Consider the following 17,383-nt stretch of genomic DNA (forward strand, 5'->3'; position numbering starts at 1 on the left):
AGAGTGTCTCTCTCTACATCAGTTACTCTGCAAGTCAAATTCCGCACTGCCCCACGAGGGGCATGCAGAAATAGCACAATCTCGCTACTGTTAGCGAGATTGCGACAGAGGCCCAGGACAGCAACATATAGGGTACGTTGCTGGTGCTTAAGGGCTTAATGACCATACAATGCTGGTCATTAAGGGGTGCATTTGCACAAAGCAATTAAGGAGCATAGGCCATGCTCACATGCACAAGTCCTCGGTTTCTATGGCTGCCATTGCTAAAGCTAGATTTGAACCGCTGGATAATGACCCTTGTTCACCAGACCCCAGGAACATTTAAAGGGACACTAAACCCAAATTTTTTCTTTCATGATTCAGATAGAGTATGCAATTTGAAACAGCTTTCTAATTTACTCCCATTATCAATTGTTCTCCATTCTCTTGCTATCTTTATTTGAAAAACAAGAATGTAAGTTTAGAAGTCGGACCATTTTTGGTTTACAACCTGGGTTGTACTTGCTGGCTAAATGCACCCACCAATAAACAAGTGTTGTCTAGGTGTCTAAAATTGTCTGGCTCCTTAGCTTAGATGCCTTCTTTTTCAAACAAAAACAGCAAGAGAACAAAGAAAATTAGAAAATTGCATGCTCTATCTGAATCATGAAAGAAAAAAAAAAAAAATTGGGTTTAGTGTCCCTTTAAGTTTTGCAAGAAATGTAGTATTGATGGCGACCACTCATGAGTAGCTGAACAGTCCAGAATTATTATTTTTGTATTATTAACCCCTTGAGTGCTAATGACTGCTCAGAGCCGTCACTAGCACTCTCCCACTTTGAGGGAGATCTGGGGGCTCCCACCGGCTCCTACCCCGGCGATCGGGGCAGCATAATGGCAGGCATCGCTGGGGCTTCACGTTACGTGCAATGACGTCACCGCACAACTTTATTTAACATTAACAATGTTAAGTATAGGAGCAGGGGGCATGCTGCTTAGAAGCCTGTATCTCAGGCATCTAAGCAGCTACAGACCCCCAAGGCCCACCGTTGGAAAGGTAATCGCCCAACCTCTTGGGGGATCTGAAATAAATAATAAAAAAATAAAAAAAATGTATTTTTAAAAGTATAAAATAAAAAAAAACAACATTATTATATTAATATACTTTTATAACCTCCAAGTTTGCCTGTTTCTAAGCCCCAGCAGACCGCCCCTCATGTTGGTGCTTTTTAAATATTGAACAACAGCTATACAGTACTAGTTGTCAGTTCTCTAAAAGAGTTAGTTTTATCTGGGTTACTTCAAAATCACTTGTAAGTCCAGTTATTTACGGGATGGTGGAATGCACAAAATTAAATAAAGTGTAGTATTAATATATTCAAACTACAATATTATTATTATTGGTTATTTGTAGAGCGCCAACAGATTCCGCAGCGCTATAAGCAAAGGGGGAGTACAACAAAACAATTACAGGGTAGAGAGCCCTGCCAAGAGTCGCACTGTTGTAGTCAGCTCTTAAGAAGGTGATCTACAAACAGCTGGACTCTTAGGCTTACATGGTAAGGGGGTTCAGGGGACAGCAATGGAGGAGAGGAACTGGTATAAAGAAAGGTTAGTGTAGGTTGTATGTGTCCCTGAACAGTAGAATCTTTAGGGAGCGCGTGAAGCTTTCAAAACTAGGGGAGAATTTGGTGGAGCGAGGCAGAGAGTTCCACAAGATGGGAGCCAGTCTGGAGAAGTCCTGTAAACGGGAATGTGATGAGGTAACAAGAGAGGAGAGTAGGAGGTCGTGAGCAGAGCGAAGGGGACGGGAGGGAGAGTATCTGGAGACAAAGTCTGAGATGTAGGGGGGAGCAGTGCAGTTGAGGACCTTGTATGTCAGAGTGAGAATTTTTTGTTTAATCCTGGAGGCAAGAGGAAGTCAGTGTTGGTAGCAAATATGAACTTATGTTTTCCAGCTTCACACTCACTGTATGAGCTATTTCTTGTGTTTAGGGGTGGGATATAATCCCTTATATGTAGGAAGGCAGACTATTAACAAAATACCATATTATCTCATTCGAGTAATGACTTGCTCATGTGTCACAATATAAAAATAATAATAATGCTGTGCATAAAAAAAGTCGCAGAAAACGCACTGTCCTACCATAATGTTATATATTTAGGAGGCGAGCAGAGAGCAAACTGCACAGAATCAGATTATTGTTGTGGAGCCTGTAGTGCTCTTTGCAACTGCACCAGTGGGTACCAACAGTGTACAGAGCCCATAAGTAAATATCAGATTATGAAATCCTTACCTCATAGAAAAACTCTTCCTCTGCGTTTGCAAACGTCAGTTCTTCTTTCCCTTGCAATCCTTGTCTGGATACTTTTGCTGCCTCAACAAAGGTTTTACTTAAAAGAATGTAGTAAAGACATTTTCCGCATGGTTTGTTGGTTTTCTGAGCTTCTTCCAATTCTTTCCTGTTAATAAAAAGAAGCACTGTTAAAAGCTTGCATGATTTAATAAACTAAAATCATATGACATTTTATCTTGCTATTGTTTTTAATTTTAAAATCAATGATGCACCTGGGCACAGAATTACTGGGGGTTTTTTCTTTAAATCAATAGCACTTTCAGCCTACTGTGTACATTAACATATTTCAAATGTTTGTATGGAAGGAAAGAATGAATCAAGAATCCCAGCAAAATTCCACCCACTCAAAAAGAAAAATCAATCACGTTCAAAGCCTGAAGTCCATATTCTGCTAAGCCCATTAAGAAAACTGTTATTAGGAGTAATGTTTCTCCATGGTTAAGAGAGTCTATATAAGAAAGCAAATTGATTGAACAGTGCTTTGCTCCTTGCTCATATAAACACAAAACTAGTAGCGTTCATTAGGACATAAAAGAAGAAAAGGCTGTAATGTGTTATAAAGCAAGCAACAGTGCAATAATAAAATGCTTTAACTATGCAAGGGTGTTAAAACCAGTTGAAACTAGACCCAGAGCAGCAATGCACAACTGGGAACTAGCTCAACATATCTGGTGAGCCAAAAAGTACAATTTAAAGATTCATAAAATGGCAAGCTCTATCTAAATGAGAGTTTACTTTTAAAAAAAGACCATTAAATACATTTGAATTGTATAATTAAAAAACGTATAATAGAAAGATAATCATCCTTTATTTGTAGGAGCACCAGCGCTATAAATATAGGTATAATAAGCAAAGGTAACATTTATACAAGACAAATGCATGGAGGGCTCTGCCAAGAGTTGCAGTGTTGTAAATCAGCTCTCATAAAGGTGATCTACAGGGGATGACAAACGGAGGAACCGAGATAACAAAAGGTTAGCGTACATCATATGCATCCCTGAACAGTAGTCTTTAAGAAGCGCTTGAAGCTTTGAAAACTTGGGGAAAGTCTTGTAGAGCGGGGCAAAGAGTTCCACAAAATATGGGACATTCTGGAGAAGACATGTAGATGGGAATGTGAGGAGGTAACGAGAGAGGAGGAGAAAATGAGGTCATGAGGAGAGCATCTGGAGACAAGGTCTGAGATACAAGAGGGAGCAATGTTATTCAGGACCTTGAATATCAGAGTCAGAATTTTGTGTTTGATTTTGGAGGTTAGAGGAAGCCAATAATGGGATTGGAAGAGAGGTGCAGCAAATGAGGATCGACGTGAAAGGAAAATCAGCCTGGTAGAGGCATTCATTATGGATTGCAAAAAAAAAAAAAAAAGAGGAGACTGAGACTAAGGAGACCAGAGATAACGGAGTTGCAAAACGGGAAATTATGAGAGTGGATTCAAATCTTATTTGTGTTTTTTGTGAGTGGCAAATTTTGGAGATCTTTTTACAGGTGGTCAAAGACAGATCTGAGTCAAGTGTGACCCCAAGACATTGCACATGCGGGGTAAGGGTAATTAAGTTATTTTCAACAGTTATAGAAAGTTGGGGGGAGAGATTGTGGAAGAAGGGGTGAAAATAAGGAGCTCAGTTTTGTAGAGATTTAGCTTAAGGTAGTGAGAGGACATCCAGGATAAAATATTAGAAAAACAGTTAGTGACATGAGTTAGCAAGGAAGGGCGATAGGCCTGATGCAGAGAGGTGGATTTGGGTGCAAAGGATATTGAAACCTGTTGGATTTTATTAAGGAAAATAAGGATAACATGTAGATTGAGAAAAGAACGGGACCAAAGACAGAGCCTTATAGTATCCCAACATATATTGGTAAAGGGACAGAGGATGTGCCAGACAAGGCTACACTATAGGTACGGTTAGACAGATAGGAGGAGAACCACGAGAGGGCTGTGTTGCAAATGCCAAAGGATTGGAGGGTTTGGAGCAAGTGGTCAACGGTATCAAACACTGCAGATAGATTGAGAAGGGGCCTTTTGATTTAGTAGATCATTAGTAATTTTAATGATTCCTGTTTTTGGAGTGTTGTGGAATAAATCCAAATTAAAATGGATCAAGGAGGTAGTTTAAAATAAGAAAATGTGAAACATGTATAAATACTAGCCTTTTTAGAACTTTGAAGCAAGTGGGAGTATGGAAATAGGATGGGGAGGTGTGATCAAGAAAAGGTATTTTGAAAATAGGTGCGACTAGTGCATGTTTAAAAGTGAAGGGAAATATACCAGTGCTGAGGGAGCGTCTGAAAATGTGTGAGGACTGAAGTAAGTAGGAGAGAGGGAGGTCAGTAGTTGTGAGAGAACGGGATAGATGGGAAAGGTAGTGAGGTGTGATGATGATACAAAGGGGCAAAAGAGCTGAATTTGAGGAGAAAAAAAAAAAAAAAGTAGCCAGGCAGCAAAATGTTCAAGAAATGGAGTTGGGGAGCCAGGGTGGTGAAATATAACTGCAACACGTACACTATAGAGAGGGGAGAGAATTAGCAAATGGGTTAAAAAAAAGTGAGGGAAAAGGTGGGTTGTATTTGTTGAAACATGCAAGGAGAAGAAAGTATAATACACCATCTCCTTGTCTGTTTCCTGGCCTAGGAATGTGACCCCTATGTGACAATCCAGCAGGGGAGGCTGTGTGTTAGGGAGAGATCCAAAAGGTTTAGGGAATGGGTGATAAAGTAATGGATAAAGGTGAGCTTCTTGCAAAGTGCACAAGTGAAGGGGGCGTTGGCTGTAGATACACAAGGAATTGGAGTAAGATTTCCAGAGTTCAGGTTTATAGGTATACGTGGGACGAGATTAAGTTGTGGGGGACCAGGATTGGGCGAGATATCAGTAGCAGCTACGATGAGCAACTGAGAGCGACATAAGATTATACAAATCTGCAGTATTGGGAGTGTTTTTGGGATGTGGAATAGGGAGGAGAGAACGTTTAGGAATATGTAAAGCTCATGAGGCGAGAATAAAAGATGGACCAATGAATGTAGCAGGTGGTGAGGAGGAATGAGCAAATGAATAATATAGTTTGTTATAGAGACACAATGTAGCACTTACGCTGAATTTCAAAGGAGTAGAGTTATTTCAAAGTTACCCTCCACTGTATCATGCGACAGCCATCAACCAATCACAATTGCATATGTATATACTGTGAACTCCTTCACATGCTCAGTTGGAGCTGTTGGCTCAGAAAGTGTGCATATAAAATGATTGTGCACATTCTGATAATGGCAATAAATTGGAAAGTTGTTTTTTTTTTAAAATGGAATGCTCTATCTGAATCATGGCATTTTAATTTTGACTTTAGTGTCCCTTTAACGTTCATATCCCTTAAAAATGGACATAAAACCCAAAACCTCTCTTCCATGGCTCAGATAGAACATTCAATTTTAAACACCTTTCCATTTTACTTCTATTATCAAATATTCTTCATTCTTTATATCCTTTGTTGAAAAGCAGGGAGCTAAGTTTAGGAGCGTGCACATGTCTGCAGTACTATATGGCAGATGTTTTGCAAGAGCACTAGATGGCAGCAGTGTTTGCCGTTATATACTGCTCCAGACACGTGCCCGCTATCTACCTGGGTATCTCTTCAACAATGAACACCAAGAGAATAGAGCAAATTAGATAATAGAAGTAAACTGAAAAATTGTATGCTGTAGCTGAATCATGAAAGAAAAATAAAGTGTGGTTTCATGTCCCTTTAACATGAGGATAATGTACATCATTCAGTCTAGCCTTTATTTAGGATTTAATCTACCTTTAAAAGAATCAAGCTTACAAGCCATGAGCCAGTAGAGAAGGGAGTCAGGGACCATCCTTTCATGCAGTAGAACTAATCATCATTTATTTAAAAACAAATTACTATCCTTAAAAACTGACAATGCGCTTAAGTAGTTTTTTGTTTTCTTTTTTATTTCCCAGCAATTTTATTAGTTCGGTATTGCATCCAGATGTGCAACCTAAAGGTATTTTACTTTGTCTACCCTGGTAGCATAATCACATTTACTGCTTTTATGCGAGTCCACATACCGGTAATTTTTGGATAACCTAAGGCGAGCTGGTAATTTCAAGCTTGCGTATCTGAATGGCTTGCATGTCTGTGCAATTAACAATTTATAGCTTGTGGATTTAATGGAATTTGTCCTGGTACAAATGGTGTAATTCACAGTTCATGGCAGAATAATGAGAAACGGCTAGAATTATTCATCTTCTCTACATTAGACGACTACTGCATTTAACCTTTTCAATGCCAAGTAAGTTTTTTATCAACATTAGGTTTATGATCAGATTTACTGTGTGGTGCCATTTTTATAGGAAACTGCTTCAATTTAACAGATTTAGTTACATTTCATAGGTTTTATTTTATCAATGATTAATAAAGAGTATGGGGAAAAGTATAGCTGTTTGAATATCATTTTTGTTTTGTAATCCATGCAAATGAGTACTTTGAATGTGAGAATACAAGAGAAAGGCTGGTTAGATGTGTGTAAAATCTGTTTCGTATAGTAAATAGCTCATTCCTTTGAAGAGTATGAGAAAAGATTCCTAAAACTAAAGAATTTTAATCTGCTCTCTCTCTCCTGATGGAGGTACTTTGAGAAAATAAATGAAAGCTCTGAAGAAAACGGTCTACAATCATTTTTATTTTTAGACGGCATAAATATTAGTAGATCACAAATATTAACCCCTTGACTGCATTGTGTAGCAGCCTTGTCTGGCAATCAGAGGTACAAAGTGGCAGACTTTTATATAAAACTAAAAAAGTTGTGTTTTATAAAAGTTATACCAAATGAACAGTGTTTAAAATGTTTTTTTATTTATATATATTTATTATAGCAAAACTACAGTCCACAGTGCCTTGTGTAAATATAAAAACAATCCTTTATTCCATCATATTAAAAGTATGTGGACACAGACTAAATTATGAATAATGCTAGCACACCCTCCACAAGGGCAGGTCCTGATGTGTTTAGATGGTTAAACCAATCCTAAAGGGACACTTAACCCAATTTTTTTCTTTTGTGATTCAGATAGAGCATGCAATTTTAAGTAACTTTCTAATTTACAAAATTATTTTGCTATCTTTATTTGAAAAAGGCATCTAAGCTTTTTTTTTTTTTTTTTTTTTTGGTTCAGTACTCTGGAAAGCACTTTTTATTGGTGGATGAATTTATCCACCAATCAGCAAGAACAACACAGGTTGTTCACCAAAAATGGGCCGGCATCTAAACTTACATTTCAAAAAAAAGATACCAAGAGAATGAAGAAAATTTGATAATAGGAGTAAATTAGAACATTGCTTAAAATTGCATGCTCTATCTGAATCACGAAAGAAAAAATTTGGCTTCAATGTCGCTTTAAAGGTTTATCCAATAGGATTTTTATATAGAGTATTTAAGGTTTGTGTTGTGTGTCACTTGCATCCTAGGATTACGACATGATGCTAATACATATCAGGATCTGCCCATGGGAGTGTGTGCTATCATTGTTTGTATGTAGGTCTGCCTCTGTACTTTTAATCAGGGATGCGCATTTGGGCATTTCGTTATCAAACGAATGACGAAACGGCCAGCACCATTTCGCTCTTTTTGGAGCCGGATTTCTTCTTGTAAAAGTGCAACTCATAAAAGATCTTTTGAAAGTGCAACACACAAAAATCCAGAAGAAATCCTGCTCCAAAAAGAGCCAAATTGTGCTGGTGGTGGCCGTTTCGTCATTCGTTTGATAACGAAAGCGCCCAAATGCGCATCACTGATTAATAGTACAGACGCAAACCTACATACGAACAATGATAGCACACACTCCCATGGGCAGATCCTGATATGCTCTATCAAATGACAGCATGTACATTTTTGCACTACAATGCCCCTTTAATAGGCTGGTTAGGATAACAAGAAATTAGCCGCCTCTTGCTTTTGTGTAAAACTGTTCTTGTCCCACGCTCCCTAAGGAGCCCAAAAAGCAAATCCTAGATCTTGCAAATACAGCAAATCAATTAGCTGGTTTAGATTTGTGGTATTTAAAATAAATAATCCAGGTTACAGATGTTGTCATCTTTAGGGAGTGTGGGACAAAGTACATATTTTACACTAAAGTCCCTCTTCTTACCGGCTTCAACTCAGAATTGAAGTCACAGTAATCTTTATATGAGATACAGGAGTGCTGAGATACAACACTTATTACAAGATAACAAAAATCATTATTGCTTACAGAGAAGGGAGCTGCAGGTTTCCTATAAACTAAAGCTTTACACCCACCTGCACTTTGATATGTCGCTCTATAAAATATGTAACAACATAAATTAAACAAAATCCTAGCAAATAAGATGTAAATAGATCAAATAACTAGTTACTTTTCCCCCTATAATATAGGGGTCGACTAATCTGTTTCAAATTTAGGAGCCAGTAAGAATATTTAGTAGCCAAACTTTTAAGAGCCAGTCAGTGGTAACTGTATATAGATCTATGGTGAATAGAGTAAAATTCTAGGAGCATGGCTCCCAGGCTCCTGGGTTTGTCGAGCCCTGATCTAGTACATAAGGGAGACTGTCTTGGAGTAATAAAACCCATTGAAACATTTTCATCTAGAGCACAGGTGAAATAATCAGCTGATGGGTGAGAGTAGGTAAGTAACCATGGTTACAGATCAGCCGATTATTTCACCTGTGCTCTAGTTAAAATATCATTAAAATCTGGCCTGTTAGGATTACTTGAGAACTGCAGTTGAGAAGCACTGCTATACCCTACACAGTGATTGCTAACTAAGTACAACAGCTCATCTATATCTCACCCAATTAGGCACATACGGAAAAAAAAGTATGCAAATGTTGCTAATAATAGTGCAGCATACAGGTTTTAAAAATGTATTTTGTATGTGGATCTTTTGCAATGCAGTTGTTATATACAATATTCTATATCTATACACAGTATCTCTGTATTTAATGCCTGAAATGCTCAGATCAGTTGCAAAAAGAAGGTACATTTTCACTAAAAAGTAAAGCATTTAGCACTGTAATAATGCAGCTCTACCGCCCGAGTGTTAGTTTTTTGTTTTTTTTTTAGTTTTAAGTTGTGAGGTTTTCTTTAATTCCGCTCTATATTGTAATAACTCTATAGTGTGGAAACAATAGAAAAAAAAATATGTTAATTATAGTTTATGGATTGATCTATTTTTTCACGCAAATCCCTTTACGACCCACTAACATTTAATACAATTTCTCTGGATTCATTTCCGGACTCCACTATGTTAATTATCATTACTATAATTATGATCGTTCTCTATCACAACCTCTCAGTAACAATTGCCACAGTTTTAACAGGTTTACATTAAAGAACACTGCATTATGGGAAACCAAACAACATGTTCAAAACTTTCCCAGTGCTACTGACAAATTTCTGCACCCTGGTCCAGCCCATATTCTTGTATGTCTCATTTCTCATCATTCTAGTATAATAATAAAATGATTGTCAAAAAATATATTATATATATATATATTCTAAAATCTAATCTATTTTTTATCCCTGCACATGAAATAAACATATAGTTGAAAGTTACGCCAAGGCATGGCAGCACATTATCACTACTAAGCTGGACAAGGCAGAACAGCCAATCAGGCACAGCATACACGTGTAGCCACCAATCGCCAGCCATGTCCAGCTATAGAACAGCAAGGAATTACACCTTGTGACTTTCACTCCTTTATAAACATAGCAATGAAAACTAATTTCATAATGACAATGACATTCTCAAATGAATTAGTGTTTTATTATTAGACTTGTATGGTTTTAAAGTGTAATTACAAGACATTTCTGTTGTGCTACCATAGGATAACAGATCAGCCAAGTCTTAACGCTTTTAAAATAAAATGAACATTCTTTTTACTGCAATTATTTTTCGATGGCCAAACTCTACGCACCATTTGCCTTATTTAGATGAGCCACCTGGGCTTTAGTCGACGGACCACAAGACTAACCCCTGTCATAAAGTTAGTATAAAATACAGTTATCTGATAAAACCAATAAGGGTCATATGTAGCAGGATTTGCCTTGATAAGTCTATTACACAAAAAAGGGGCAAAATAAATAATGAAAATATATTGCAAAATTGTCCTCATTTTTATAAAATGTTGGAAGGTAAACAAATCCTGACTGTGCAACATTGAGTTCCATCCAACAGATTTAAAGGGTCATTCTTATGCAATAATAAAAATGCAGCAATTCTTTAGAGAATTTTATTATTAAACAAAATTGTTCAAAATAACGGTGTGCTCAAGAACCACATCACTTTACCACTTTTCTGCATCACAACCAAATCCGGCGCAACATACGCGCATAGCCACAAATGCTCATTCCCTTTTCAGGACTGGCTTAGAAGTGTGGCTGGTGGGCAACCACTTTTCTTTTAAGGGCATTTTAGGACTCTTTGAAGTGCAACAAAAAACTAAATGTAGAAATTGTATTCAGACGTATATTGGAGTATTTATCAAGAAGTAGACTGAATAACATTTTACATAAATATGAAAGACAAACTAGTTAACATAGGACATCTTGGGAGAAAATAAGCAATCGCATTTAAATAGGAATATTCACAAGGACATGCATCTATAAAGATTCCTTCCCAAATAAAAAAAAAAAAAAAAACCTACTGATGTCTTGAAAAAGCATGCGAACAAAAGAAAAGCAATTGGAAGTCTATCTTTTTTTATATAAAAACAAGAGTGAGCGTGCCTCGTCTCTACTTATCATATCAACTTCATTGTCACATTTATAGGGTTTTTTTTTTCCTCTCTGTACTTCAACACATTTACATTTAAATAACATCTTTGATGCCAACTGAGGGAAATGGAATAAAATGTTCAAAGGAATAGTTGGAAATATTCTTACTGAAGTTGCTGGTGCATAGGCAGAGCAATCTGTGCAGGTACATTAATGAATCGTTCGCTTAGGAGGAGACCTACGGGCTTGCTGTTATCATTTAGAACTTTCTCAAACTGTTCAACCGTGCTCTCTCCGCAGTTTTTCTCACACTGACTAAGAATCAGCTCTTTGATTTCTTCAGCACATGGAATACCCTAGAAACAAAATGGAACATGCGTAAGTTTTCATTAATGTCAACGGTCTGCATATCTGGTTAACTCAGAACTTAAAAAGGGACAGTTTATCCAAAATTGGTCTCCTCTTTAATTTGTTCCCAAGGATTCATTTTACCTGTTGGAGTGTATTGAATTGTTTACAAATATCTCCTTTGTCTTTATATTTGCATTTGAAATGGCTGATTTTGCCAGTGGTATACCTAATTATATTAATTAAGTTTATATAATTAAAAGGGACAGGAAAACCATTTTTTTTTTCTTTCATAATTCAGATAGAGGATAAAATTTTAAACAACTTTCCAATTTACTTCTATTATCAAGTTGCTTTGTCCTCCTGTAATCCTTTGTTGAAGGAGAAGTGCACTATACCAAGAACTAAATGAACACATGGGGTGAACCAATTGCAAGAGGCATATATGTGCAACCACCAATTAGCATCTAGTTCCCAGTTGTGCATTGCTGCTCCTGAGCCTACTTAAAAGGGACATGAAACCCCCCAAAAAATTTCATGATTCAGATAGAGAATACAATTTTAAACAACTTTCCAATTTACTTCTATTATTTAATTTGCTGAAAGGTTTATCTAGGCAAGTTCATGAGCAGCAGGGAAACTAGGTTCTAGCTGTTGATTGGCGGATATAGATATAGATAGATAGGATAGATAGATTAGATAAGATAGATAGATTAGATAAAATAGATAGATTAGATAAGATAGATAGATTAGATAAGATAGATTAGATAAGATAGATTAGATAAGATAGATAAGATAGAGAGAGAGATTGTGATTGGCTCACCCATGTGTTCAGTTAGAAACCATTAGTGCATTGCTGCTCCTTCAACAAATGATACCAAGAGAATGAAACAGATTAGATAATAGAAGTAAATTAGAAAGTTGTTTAAAATTGTATTCTCTATCTGAATCATGAAAGAAAAATTTTGGGTTTCATGTACCTTTAAGTATACAAATTAAACAAGGTAAATTAGATCATAGAAATGCATTGGAAAGTTGTTTATTTTTATTTTTTTTTATATATATATATTTTTTTTTTTTTTTTTTTTAAGATAATAAAGGGTATTTGTTTTCTTACATTCAGTTTCTGAGTCTGACTTTTGTGCCAAGACTATCTATATTTTATGTTTGCTCAAGGAGCGAGTGCTGGTTAAAGGTACAACTGTTTTATTCTTTTTGCTTTCATACAATTATTTGCGTACCTCCTTGCACCAGATGAGATTTAATAATATTTTTTTCATCTGAGCTCAGCATTAATTATATTTAAGCTGGTGTGTGTGTGTGTGTGTATATATATATATATATATATATATATATATATATATATATATATATATATATATATATATATATATATATATATATATATATATATTTTCATGTCCCTATAGGCTGTTGACAAACTATGTAAATGCAGCCAGCAGAAGACATTGCACTCCTAGTGGGGGGTGGGAGAGAGAAAAAATATATTCTAAAATGTTTCAATTGTTCTCTCCAAGTATTGTATAGAGACAGATAAGAAAGGGAAGCACTTGAGTGATATGATAAAGGATATCTGACATTTCTACAAGCTTAGCCTATTTTGATGGGTTGCGGTTTCAAAAAAGGAAATCCGGCTAGTCCATTAAAAAAACAAAAAAAAAACCACACACATAAAGGAGCAATCTCTCATACATTTTATACTATGCGGCTGATATAAGAAGTCATTGGGAACACATTAAGGGGATCCCAATTTTTCAGTACACTGTCCCGTAAAGTGATGGTAAATCCTAGCGTTCAGAGTGCTAAAGATACATACACTGCAGATATTATGCTGAACACTGCTGGTGATTGACAGCTGTGCACATACACTTTCCCGGATTCATTTAGCAGCCATGTTCAGTTTACTCTGGAACAGACTTTAACGCCTCCAAAGAAGATTTGCATAATCAACAAATGCATAATAAAAAGACAATGCAATCATTTAAAATGAGATTTTTTTTTCTAACAAATTTTATAAAAATGATTCCATCTCCCTGCCCCCGCATCATGTGACAGCCATCAGCCAATCACAGGAGTATACACTGTGAACTTGTGCATATAGTACCTCAGAAAGTGTGCATATAAAAAGGACTGTACACAATTTGATAAAAGGAAATAAGAATCGGAAAGTTGTTTAAATCTGCATGTTCTATCTGAATCATCATTAAAGTTTAATTTTGACTTTATTATCCCTTTAAGTAAAAGTGCAGTAATAAAACACAGTAGCGGATTACAGCATTTTATTATTGCTAGTTCACATCTTTTGATGAACTCACCTTTCTCTCTGTTAGGTTTAGAAGACTTATGAAGCCAAAGACATGATCTTCGTTATCATCGTCACTGTCTTCTTGCATTTCAGCTTGCTGTGAAATAGACATTATAGAAAAGGGAAATCTTATCTGGCAGAGTTAGAGAAAACACTGGACATATTGAAAGAATTGTTATAGAACAGTGTTCAACTCCAGTCCACAAGGCACAGCAACAAGCCGGGTTTTCATTTGTGAACTAGAGCGCAGGTGATATAATCAGCTGATCAGTAACCATGGTTACTACTCTCATCCATCAGCTGATTATTTCACCTGTGCTTTAGTTCAGCTGTCATGAAAACCTGGCTTGTTTGTGTGCCTTGTGGACTTGTTAGGACACACTGCTATAGAAAAATAAAATGCAACAAAAATATTCCATAGAGGTTAATGTATAGGGATGGAATATAAAATCATTCAGTGAGCCCTTCAAATATATTCAAATATTTAAAAGGAGATGAATAAGGGGAAGCCGACAAAATGTGACACTGGTGAATTCATGTCAAATTGCTTTTTAATTCTCCAAACTTAATGAATCTAAGCCATAAACACATGGTTATTGCTCATTTGTAAACCTGCTACTAGCCTAAGCAGGACTCTTAAATACACATACAGCCAAAAAATATATAATAAATAAAAATTGCATTTCAAGTATGTTACTCATATTTAATTATGTCTTGTGCTATTAAAGGGACATTAAACCCAACATTTTGTTTCATGATTCAGACAGAGAATACAATTTTAAACGACATTCACAATTACTTCTATTATCGAATTTGCTTAATTATTTAGATATCCTTGGTTGAAAAAATAGCAAAGCACATGGGTGTGCAACACGAGGCATCTATGTGCAGCCACCAACAAGCCACGACTGTGCATATTTAGATATGCTTTTCAACAAATAATATCAAGATAATTAAGCAAATTAAATAGAAGTAAATTGGAAAGTTGCTCAAAAGTGTATGCTCTTTCCAAATCATGAAAGAAAAAAAAATGTGGATTTAATGTCCCTTTTAGCAAGACTTAAAAATCATACATACAATCTCATACATTGTTCTAAGGACCAAAAGCAACACTTCCTCTGAAGCTTTCAACTCATGCATCACTAGCTACAGGTACATTCACAGCTAAACCACACTTGTCCCAGGGCAGCAGTGTCTATTGGCTCTTTCAGGAATAAAATGTACTTATTACATAGCATAGACTCACTTGCAAGGTCAGTCTGTTCATACCCTGTTTGTTATACACAGGTAAGAGTAACACATGCATAGATCTATATAAATATGAAGAGGCTTCATAGAATCACAGGGATTTCACTGAAGAGGTCTCTCTCAGCATACAAACGTTTCCCGGCTTTCTTTTACACCAAGCTTTAATAACAAATAAAAAGGCAGATTGATGTACAGTTGAATATTTTACCTTAATCACACTTCCAATGTGGTTTTGCTGAATCAAGAGATCTGTTAATGCGGAGATATCCACATGGGCTTTCAGGAATAGCTAGAACATTAGAAAGAAGTGTACGAAAATAAAAGTCACTATTTGTCACATAGTGGGAACAATGTAGCTGAATAAGTAGAATTGTTTTTTATACAACACACATTATTCAAACAGCAACATTAATAGAAATGTGACTTTAATAGAACAAGCATCACCGTACATGACAATACTTGTGTTATTTTCTTGCAGATCAGGAGTCTATAAATGCCGTACTTGAAAGCTGTTCTTAAGACAAGATTTCTAGCATTTGGCTACATGGCTTAAAGGGACACAAAACCTTTTCAGTATATGTTGTGCTTTCAACTAGCAAAAGCAGTTCTTTCAAATGATAAAATAAAGGTAAATTAGCTATTTTGCAAACAATTAAATACACTCCAGAAGACAAAATGTATATTTGGAAACACATTTTACAGTGCAATATCCCTTTAAGGCAATGCTTTAAAGAGAAAATGTTTGCGTAATGACGTACACCGAGTTTGGGAACTGTTTTACTACAGTATCTGGTGATGATATGGAATACTGGTAGAAAGGTTTCTATTACACCAAGCACTGTTTTCAATACTGGAGGCAAGGCTTGATATGCAAACATTGTTAATACTTATATTTTACAAACTGTGATGTCATTAGAGAAGTCATAAAAATTGTGGATCCGGGCTAATGTTTAGAATTTCATTTAAGGTTGAGTTAGAATTTAAACACTAGGATGAAAGATTTTTAAGCCATTACACTGTAAATACATGCTAGACATAATATATGCAAAGCAAAAGTTAGCCTTAGAATAATATTTAGTTGTTTAAATACTAAAGATATAATTGTAAAGTTTTAATTTCAATGAAGTACTTTTGTTTCTATAAAGTAATGGTCTCCAGCATGCTTGACGTTTTTCTATTTACCTCTATTTTTAGTTAGGGACATGAATAAATCAGCCAATAAGAGAGACTGTGCAAACGAGGTTTTGTGGAAAAGGGAAATGATAATGATTTGTTTAAATTACCAGCTCTTACTATTTAAAATTAATTGGTTACATTCTTCTGATCGTACAATTAGAATAGTACTATTAAAGGTACATTAAATACTAGATATAATGATGTATTCAAAACAAAGGTTAGTGAGAGTAATATGCAGATAAAACAATATATAACGTTTTAGTCTTCTTAAAGTGATTGTTGCTATTTTGCTATAAACTAGGTTTCAAACCTGTTATCTCTCCTCTGTAGAGAGCAATTAGGGCAGTTATACATGATCTACTAGAAAACCAACGCCACAGTGTTTAAAGTCCCTTTAAGAACCATGGTTCATCAATTGTTTTATAAAAATGTATCTGTCCAGTCACTAAAGACGTATGTAGTGTTCTCTATAAATAGTTTTAAAAAGTTTAAGAATATAAAGAAATCATACCTGCTTCAATAGCTTTTTTATGCCATCACAATCAATGTCAGCGATAGTGTGGGCTTCAAAGTCAACTTTTACCTCCTATAGAAACAAAATTAAAATATGGATTTTTATTAAAAACAGAATGGCCTCAGTTTATTTTGCAAAAAAACAAAAAAAAAAAAACTTGAAAATGTTTAGAGATAGTAAAGTCAAAATTAAAGTGATGGTAAGTCTAGGATTTAGCAGTGCAACAAATAAAGAGGACTTTTAGTCATAAAGTAGAAAATACTTTGTGCTGAAAGTTCCTTTATTTGCCTGTAGAGTAGGCCGCACTGAGAGCCTCAGGCCGCCCACAGCAGAACACAATTTTTTCAATGAGGTGACATTTCCACCTCTAAGCCAATAGTTGTGCATCCCAGCCGGCGTTAAGCCCAATAGCTAGCGCACTATTGGCAAAGATCAACTCACTGAAAAAAAGTGTTCTGCCGTGGGCGACCTGAGGCGCTCAGCACAGCATACGCTGCAGACAAAGGAACTTTCAGCATGAAGTATTTTATACTTCGTGACTGAAAGTCCCCTTCATTTGTTGAACTGGTAAATCCTAGCATTTCAAAAACACTAGGATTTACCATCACTTTAAAATTTGATGATTCAGTAATAGCACTTTTATTAACAAATGCACTTTGTTCCCTTAGTATCCTTTGATGATAA

The 17,383-nt window shown here is 35.9% G+C and overlaps 1 protein-coding gene across 1 annotated transcript in view; it reads right to left on the reverse strand.

Annotated features, from left to right (window-relative positions):
• The window catches only part of BCCIP (BRCA2 and CDKN1A interacting protein), a 30,143-nt gene that overhangs the window by 11,487 nt on the left and 1,273 nt on the right, over positions 1-17,383 (reverse strand). Inside the window, exons 2-6 of the mRNA XM_053692519.1 lie at positions 16,697-16,771; positions 15,218-15,298; positions 13,772-13,858; positions 11,256-11,443; positions 2,277-2,442 (exon numbers count right to left, since the gene is read on the reverse strand). Coding sequence (XP_053548494.1) covers positions 2,277-2,442; positions 11,256-11,443; positions 13,772-13,858; positions 15,218-15,298; positions 16,697-16,771 — 597 coding nt within the window. The remainder of the gene's footprint in view (positions 1-2,276; positions 2,443-11,255; positions 11,444-13,771; positions 13,859-15,217; positions 15,299-16,696; positions 16,772-17,383) is intronic.

Source organism: Bombina bombina, chromosome 9, assembly GCF_027579735.1.
Source record: "Bombina bombina isolate aBomBom1 chromosome 9, aBomBom1.pri, whole genome shotgun sequence".
NCBI classification, from domain to species: Eukaryota; Metazoa; Chordata; class Amphibia; order Anura; family Bombinatoridae; genus Bombina; species Bombina bombina.